The sequence below is a fragment of the Mesoplodon densirostris genome, chromosome 1, assembly GCF_025265405.1.
Source record: "Mesoplodon densirostris isolate mMesDen1 chromosome 1, mMesDen1 primary haplotype, whole genome shotgun sequence".
NCBI classification, from domain to species: Eukaryota; Metazoa; Chordata; class Mammalia; order Artiodactyla; family Ziphiidae; genus Mesoplodon; species Mesoplodon densirostris.
The window spans coordinates 144,257,873-144,266,990 of record NC_082661.1 but is presented as its reverse complement, the minus strand read 5'-3'; the positions used below and the strand labels follow the sequence as shown (position 1 = coordinate 144,266,990).

Sequence of the window (9,118 nt, the reverse complement as noted above, 5' to 3'; positions counted from 1 at the left end):
ACCAGTTTCTAAAGTTGATATATAAAAAACAACAGTAGCCAAGCGTTGTTCTAAAGCACTGTCTTAACCTTCACACAGTTCTGTGAGGGAGTAGCTACTAATAAAAAGTTAAAAAAAAAAAAAAAAAGGGTTAACTCATCCAGGGTTACATGGTAGAGCAGGGAGTCAAGCCAGACAGTTTACTTCTAGAGACCATAATCACTGATTATGGTGAAGGGCACCTCATGTTATCATAGCAACTTCAGTAATCACTGTCATTTAAGTAAGTCTCTTCTAACTTGAGTACTAATTGTTCCGTCCAAGCAGCATAACTGTTTTCTCCCAGCCTCATATGCTCTATTACCATATGCAATAACTGCCATCAGAAGCCTCTAGAGACCTGAAGGGACAGTTCTATAGAAACTCCCACATGTTCCTTGTGTGAAGTAATAGCAGACCCAGAGCAAGTCAGGTTTACTGAGCTACTACAAAGTTCACAATGTACAGTCATTTGTAACTTGAACAGATTGTGAAATAATCTCGTTAATCAGCATTCTCAATACAGCAGTCATTCTGCAGTAGGAACCATTACTGTGAGGAGATCTAAGAGTGTCAGTTCAAAAGCAGCAGTTCACATATTTCTGAAAAAGTCATTTTTAGAAACTTTTAAGGAGTTCTCTACCATGAAAAGTGTGTGTTACAGGGTAAAAAAAACCACAATGTCCATGAGTTAAGATAAAGCACTTCAAAGAAATCTCAGGTTAAATCCTGAAACTACACCAGAATTCTCTGTAGTTAAATACCCCTAATACTGCCTTAGATTATTACAAACAGAGTAAGTGAGGAATTGCATTATTTCTTTTCCAAGAATAGAAAGGATAATTCCTTGTTAGAAAGTAGCTGGTACCATCATAGCCCATACCTGGAAGTGCAGGCCGCCTGGTCCCAGCACCAGTGTAACGGCGAATAACAGCGAAGCTTTCTGAGGCACCACAATCTTGTAACAGGACACAACTTACTCAGAGAATTTGACAGCTCAGACCTTAGCTACAAGGTAAATATTGCTAATGCAGTTACACTCCATTGCTGAATAAAAGAGGAAAATGTCATTGGTAGTGCTTTTAAAATATTTAATATTCTTTAAAATCCAAAATAATGTGATTCTTACAAGTTATGTGCCACATAAAGCAGGTGTTATTTCTTTGAGAAATGCAGGTGATACTGGAAAACATAGCACTGAGGTATTTTTTATTTTTAAAACTGAATAAGGAAACAAAGTCTGAATCTAATTAATTTTACATTTATAAAAAAAACTCAATGCTACTGCTTGGCTCTTTTGCTATAATTTTAGGTTCTGAATACATTACAAGAGTATGGGAAAGAGCATTATAATAGTACATACAGTTTTTAAAAACTGTGCACATCATAACCTGGAAAAATGATCATACAGCAAGAGGCCTGGGTGGAGGTAGGCTAATAACACTTTACCTGTTCTCAAAGGACAGCTTTGAGAAGCAAGTGTGACCAATTGTAATACCAAATTAAAAAGGCAATATTACACAAGTAACAAAATGATCCGCATTTTATATAATATTGAATTTCCAAACATAGCTCATGAAAATCAGCAGAGAACCTATTATAGCACCGTTGAAACCATTCATTATCCCATTGTGCTTCTGTGTAATTTAGGATTTGGGCTGAAGATATTACTTGGAAAATGTCAGTCTTGTTTTTGTAAATCAATCTGGATTTCAATGAAATGTTTGCTTTAGGAAAAAAAGGTATTCTTAGCCATTTATAGCTCCACCCTTTCAGAAGGAAAAATGACAGGCTATATCTAATTTTAATTTAAAACCAAGAACCAAGCAGTAAGGACACATCAATGTCAAGAGTAGTACACTAAGAACCACACAGAACATTAGAAAGAATTTGGTGTGTGTTTTTACAATTACCAACTGATGTTAAATTAACAATTAAAAATTTACAGAGATAAAACTTTCTCTTTTTTGCACTAACTGGTTTCAGTACAGCACTGAATTTAACTCGTCTTTGGGCTTCAGTCTTTACATAGAATGAATGTGCAAGTGCCATACTGAGCACCTTCCCCAACTTACACCATGATAAAACAGATTTCAGAGTAATTCTAGGATGATCTAAATTATAGCTGTTCTGGCTGACATCTATAAAGGAAAAGGACATTTTCTGGCCAAATTCTTTTTCTTTTTGCTTGATGGTGATTGTCCGGTTACATAATACATCAGTCTGAAGATAACAGAGCTTTCCTAACATCTTAACTCTTTAGTATTGGTACAACCATTGCCAGCAGTGAATCTGTACCAGTATAGGCCAACTCAAAATACACATTATAAAACATCTGAATGTAGTTTTTAAAGCAATGTTACTGTTTGTTTCCTCAGAAACTAAAAAGCATACATTTAAAAACATCATATCTCCAATTTAACCCTTAGAGTCAAGAAACATTTTTTTATATCATTAAATCCAACTTGTGGTTGACCTCCTTTAATTTCCATTCTCTAAGGGATCCCAAAAGCTAGAGTGTGCTCTGGACCTGGGCTGTGGGACTCAAGAACTACTCTGGGAGCCCTAAGGTGGGGAATTCTGTTCCAATACAGACCAGCAAGAAGTATCCTCAAATTTCTAGGCCTCAAATGTTCAAACACTGCTTTATTGGACAATGCTGTGTATGGAGGTTTGGTGTGGCTTTGTTTTTAAAGGACCAAGCAACATTACACTATGTAAACACAGCAAATATTTTTTGTAGAAGAGCTTGCAGTATTCCACCTATATTTAAGGACTTTAGATGGATTTTAATATGGATATGATAGTGACAGCCATTAGAAGATGCTGACTGTTTTAATAACATTTTCCCAAATGGGCAAAACAGGCAGCGCGTGTTTTGGGTTCCGTCATACTGGCGTTTGGCTGTGTTGGGGAAGTTATATTAAAAGTGCCCATAAAATAGAAAAGGCAGCAAGTGAAACTAGAAAAAAGTTGGAGCTATATGAAGCAGATTTGAAAGGAGTTACCTTTACTGTTTCCTATCTAAGTTGAGAACAGCAGGGAAGCACAGGGGCATCTGGACTGGGGCTCCACTGCTGTCCTGAAGTGGAACAGGTTCTGATCGCCATGAAGAGGCATCGCGAGGGCTAAGGACTGCACCCCAGATAGGAAGAGCCAGTCCTCCACATAGAAGATTACAAGGCAAAACAAAACAAACCACAATTAAATACGCTGTGAAATCACTCTGATGAGAAAACAGAACACAAAGATATTTAAAAATATAAATAAATACATTTAGCCATTTTTATTCAAGAAACCCAGAGAACTGCTTTCAAAGCAATTGCTTCTTTAAAAACCACTTTCTAAATTCTCCCATAAATACTATTTTGATTGTCACTTAATGCAGCACCTCAGTATTTGCTGGTGGTGGTGGTGATGGACTTTCACTTAATACTTCTTCATAAACTATTTCACTAAAGAACGTTTCCCTAGGAAAACTCAGGCAGCTTACAAAATATTGTTAAATACTCAAAAACAGAACCTGCAAAGTATTATTTTATTTAACAAAAACAAGGAATGTAGTGTTAAATTATGACATGGGGAAAAAGTATGCAAAACAGTCACATGGAAAGAAAGTTTTAATTTTTAATATCCACGTTTGCTTAATTTCTTGTGAGCTGTTCAATACTGTTTCAAACATCCTGAATTAATAACTGTACCAACAAAATTCATCCCCAGTGTTTCCACAGGAGACATTAAAATATGACCAAATTATTATTTTTTTTCTTTTCTTCAACCAAAGTAGTCTTTCTCAGTCCTTTCTGTGCAAAAATATTACAAGAGCAATTCAAATGGAAACACTGAAATGACATGCCAACATTTCAGAGCACATTTAAAACACCCAGAATAATTCTTGAAATTACTGTATTCTAAAATATGACTACCAATCACTTTTAGGTTAGTTCTATACATCTATTCACACTGATGCAATTCTCCTAGACCTCTGAAAATAAACAGGCTCATTGGTCTCTTTTGGTGTCCACACGATAGGCAAGATAGGTTTACAATAGTGTCTAAATGGAGCTAGGCATCCACAGTCTCTTGACTCCACCACATTCAAAACAAAAGTCAAAGTTCATTTGGCTACCATGAAATCACTCCCATAAACCTACTATGGTTCACTGGATCTAAACATTTCTCAGAAATGTGTCATTTAAAAATTTCACCTAAGTGATGATTTGGGGATCCTTTAGAAATGGTAATATCTAAGATAATAAACTTTATCAAAATGAGTAATTGCAATAAAGTGCTTGTTACCTTTCAAAATGATGCTTTTAGACCGTGGTGTGTTGTCTGCGAAGTGTGTGCTATTCCTATATAAAGGATCCCCAGGCATGAGAGTTGGGTCTTCTCACCTGTCTCAGAAAGCAGCAGCACTATCTTTTGGTAGGCTGACAATAGGCACATTCCCCATGCGGATGAGGCTAAGCTAGAGCTATGGCAAAAGGGGAAGTAAATTAGAAAAGTGGGGAGGCATGTGAAGGGTTCCTATTATATTCATAGTTATATACAAATATATTAAATATGCTATAAAAATAGTCAACTCTTTTCCTTTGCAATTACTTCAGAAGCTCCTTTTAGAAGAATGCTCACCCACCCCAAACAAAAGATTCTTTTCCTCCAATCACTATAAAATGGCAAGTGCCTTTGTGCTGTTTCTTTTCCTCTGTTTAAAAGTTCCAATCAGCTTATTCCTGGCTAGACTCACTCAGCAATAATAATATCCAGTGTTTATACCTTCCAACACTGACTCCCGAGGGACTAAGAACAGGGTCACAGACATTGGAAAGGTTATAGACTTGAATGAGTTTTACACAAATGTTTGTCAACAAACTTTCAATTACCAGAGAAATATAGGAAAAGAAAAAAAGTAGAAATGAGCAATACCAGAGCAAAATGCTATTTGCAGTCCACTTAAAAAAAAAAAAAGGCTACCTCAATGTCATGGAGACATTTTAAAACACGTTGAGTAACTTCCAGTTTAAAATAATTTTCACCTGTCTGTGTAGAGCCGGCAAATAGAGTACTATTTTAAGGGGCCCCTTCCTAAGGCTTCTTGAACAAGGGTTCATCTCCCTTCAACAAACAGTGTCCTTAACTAACTTCAAGCAGACTGCTTTAAGGCAATGACCAACAACCCAAGCACTTCTGAAGAATTACAACACTTTCACGAATCTACACTGAGAATTCTACAACAAACTATTCAAAGTTACTGGCATCCTTTTATTACTAGTACATTCCTAAACCAGATTTACGTGACAAAGCAGAGCACAGGACTCAAATTACCCCCTCAACTTGGGACGGAGTTGGGAGACTGAACTGTAGTATTTACTCACACGCTACCCCCATCTTCCCCCATATTTGCTTTTCTGCCAATATTTTCACTCAAAAACTGAAGTGCTTTTGAGTGTCTTGGTTCTGGTCTGACGCCACTCGCAGCAGCAACTTCATGAACCCTGACAGTCCTCACTGGTACTTGTGAGAACAACAGTGACTCACCCAGTGCCACAGCAGTCCAAAGAAGGTAACACCTAATGACTGCCACCCAGAATCAAGTGTTCTTTAAGAAAAACCGAGTATCTATGAGAGTAAAGCAGAGGGAAGATAAGATTTTTAAGTAGTTGAAAGGTGTTCCTATTTGGTATTTTTTCATGACTTAGATTTGGATTTTAATTAACAACTTTGGCTACAGAAATGAATGAAGAACAGGCAACTGCTGAATCTTCATCAGAATGCTCAAGTCTCAATTCATGGAGGAGGGGACAGGGACTGCTTTGCAGTCCAAGTTCCAGGGAAGCAGGAGGAAAACAAAGTTAAAGGAGGAGCTGAGAGGCAGTTACTAGCTCTTCTGATCCAACATTTCATTCTGAAAAAGAAAAGCTGCTCCTTTAAGTGTAGCAACCAATTCTAAGCAGGAAAAAAATGAGCTGTGAGGAAGGAACAGCAGGAATTATAAAGCAAAATCTTGTCTAATTTTCTTTCCCAAATATTTGTGAAGATGCAAAAATGCTTGAAGGGACTGGGGGAGGAGAATGTGCATAAACAGTCTACAGATTTACCTTGTGGCTTGTCTTATATTTTGCTTGTGTTAACCTAAGTACACAGTACTCACGGTTCACCATCTTTCTTTTTACATATGGGACTTAGAAAATAAACCTTAATAGTTCATCATATCTTTTGTTTGCTAAATCTGTATCACTACATATTGCCAATAAATAAATGAGGCACAACTCAGATATATATGGAATGGCATGATAAGGTTAAGAAAGGCAATTTGAAAGGGGAAAAAAATACTGTTGCCATACTCTACAACATCAGTGTTGTCCACGTGTACATATGCTCAAGTACACAGATATTCTGACATTTATTCTTGACATTCATGAGAAAGTCAGATGTTCATTTAGCTAGAAGAGGAGCTCCTTGATATGTTAATTACTGATTGGCATCTAGTAACACTTCTTTTGTAGAAGGGTAGGTACCAAGTCTCTTTGGTTGTTTTCAACATTAATTTTCTAGTTTATGTGTGGCCAGGCATGGTTTTCTACAGAAAGACAAAGTATACCCCTTAAGGATGATAGCAAAGCTGAGAACAAAGTCTTAAGAACTGACTGAGAGTTCCCCTGACTCCTTTATCTAGCAATTCTGTACTAGATTATTTTCATTGCTGAAATCTTTTCTATTTAACAACCTCAATTCTGTTACACATTTTCTTTTAAGGTCAATTTTGATTTATTATAGCTTGCTGTCTTCCCTTTCCTCAGTAATAATTTTTGATATTCTAATAGGACATTTTCCCATTAATTTTCCTTTGTTCTGTAGTTATAAATTTAATTATTAGTACCATAAGATCTATAAAATGCTTTTTTTAAATGTATGTAATTCTGGTTGGAACTTACTACCTTAAGAATGTATTAACAAATGAAATCTTAGTTCATGTTTATGAAGCATGTGAGCTACAATATTCTAGTGCTGTAGTGAAGGCAAAGCCAATTCCTACCCCCCCCTTCTTTTTTCTTCACAGGATTTTAAGATCACATAGAGCAAATATTTACTGGTAATTCCTAAATGACTACATAGCTTTAAGGAAAATGATGATTTAGCAAAACAACTTTGTGATTACATTAGTAACTCTGATGTATCATTAGGATGTCATCTTTTATTTCGAAATTATTTGTACCTCTAAACCAAGAGACTCAAAGCAGTCTTCATTAGAAACTTAATGGCACTGACACACCCACATGCTATTAAAAATGTACCAAGATTTCAAAACTGCTACTGAAACCAGACGATGAGTTCAAGATGGTGAGTTATCACCTGAATCAAAATCAAGGCACAATGGGTTGTTTTTTTGTTTTTTGTTTTTTCCTCAAATAACCCTGAATCATTTCTGACTAAAAGAAGCACTGAAATTGTGGGGATAATAAAAAGGTTCCAACAAATCCTAAAAGTTAAAATTCCCACCAGTGAGAATGTTAAAAAGTGCCTAAAATATTTTGTGTGCAAATTCACTCCTATAACTGAAACATTCTTGAAATTACTTTCAGGCTTGTTAAAAACCATTTACACAACTATTTCCAACTATGAACTAGATCAAAATATGTGATCAAAACTCCCAACCATCTTAAAATAAAGCAGTGCAAATCCTATTTTCAAACATAATTGAAAAATAATGAAATGAGGGATATTTCTGAGTAACTTGAAAATCCTGTTTCAAATAATTTAACCTGAAAAAAAAAATTCATTCCCAGCAGCACATCATACCTCACTGAACAAACTGTGACATCACAGCCAAAGTATGAACAAAAAAAGACTTGTGCCCCGGAAACTGAAGAGAACACTACTGTATGGTAAACAAAAGAGAAGAGAGGATGTATTAGTTTGCACATGGTGTCAGAATCTAAGGAAACGTACTCATACCTAAATGAGATAATGCTTTCATGCAGCATACAAAATGTTTTGCTTTCTCTCCTTTTATCCAGACATATACATATTATTTTTACAGCATCTGTACATAGAGAATTTAAACTCATACAACATTCTGAAATTACTTACTATTCCATCATTATCCAAAAAGGGAGAGGGGTTGGGGAAGGGGGCCTACTGAGTCTACTGGACTGTCTTCATGGCATCATTGTAAGCAAACCCCTGACATGGCAGTGGTGTATCCTCTGTAACACTTGAAAACAGGCACAGAACCACTCAAAGTTACTAACATTGTTAGTGCCTTTCTTATTCACTGGAGGTCACGTTTCATAGCTGAGTTTCTTAACATTTGGCAATATACTCTTTTTCCATCAAAAAATATCTGGGCAAGTAAAACACTGTCAGAATTGGCTATGGCCCTATGATCATCTCCTGCTGGCTGGTATTTAATGCACATCCGCAGCACGAGGCAGCATTTTCTCTGCTAACTAATTCCAGGAACTAGAACACTCAACACTGCATCTCATGAAACCACTGGAACTTTTCATCCTATCCTCACATCATCCGAGCAACTCTTTTATGGGCCACCCCCTTCCTCCCTTGAGGGCAGAAAGGAAGCGTGTGTGCTACTGTGGTTGAACCTTGGAAGGATCAGTCAAACTGTCAGTCCTGCGCCGATTCAGCTGCTGCTGTTGCTGAGACTGGTGTTGCTGGTGATGTGACTGAGGGAAAGTGCTCTGCTGTAGTGGAAATGCAGCAGAGAGGATAAGCTGAGTTGAAGGGTTCCCGTGGAGCAATCTAGAAGTCTAAAAAAACAAATGGATTATGCAACACTGCTTTACCCCCACTATACTGTCTACATTAAGATTTAGTCAACTTTTCCACTCTCTGCAGGGACAAAATCTGTACATAAGTTTTGCTTTCTCATTTAAAAATGGTATTTTGGAAAATGCTAATGAGGATTTCCCTCTTCCTGAAAGTATAACAGAATTTCATTTTTTAAAAGGAAACTGAGCTAGAGGTTTTATGGTGCAGAAAGCAATCTATGCTCTGAGGCAAACCACACATAGTCTTTCACTTTATATGTCCTAAAGACCACATTTTAAACAGATGATACAATTTAAGCATCGCTAAG

At 36.6% G+C, this 9,118-nt stretch overlaps 1 protein-coding gene across 19 annotated transcripts in view; it reads right to left on the bottom strand.

Annotated features, from left to right (window-relative positions):
* Positions 1–1,094: 1,094 nt before the first annotated feature.
* CLOCK (clock circadian regulator) overlaps positions 1,095–9,118 on the bottom strand; it is a 138,319-nt gene continuing 130,295 nt past the window's right edge. For 15 of the 19 annotated variants that reach the window (XM_060109526.1, XM_060109568.1, XM_060109554.1 and 12 more), the window contains one exon: positions 1,097–8,789. In XM_060109526.1, coding sequence (XP_059965509.1) covers positions 8,610–8,789 — 180 coding nt within the window. In that variant the 3' untranslated portion in view covers positions 1,097–8,609. Of the gene's footprint in view, positions 8,790–9,118 lie in introns of all 19 variants that reach the window. The other 4 variants (XM_060109644.1, XM_060109635.1, XM_060109670.1 and 1 more) reach the window with 2 other exon arrangements.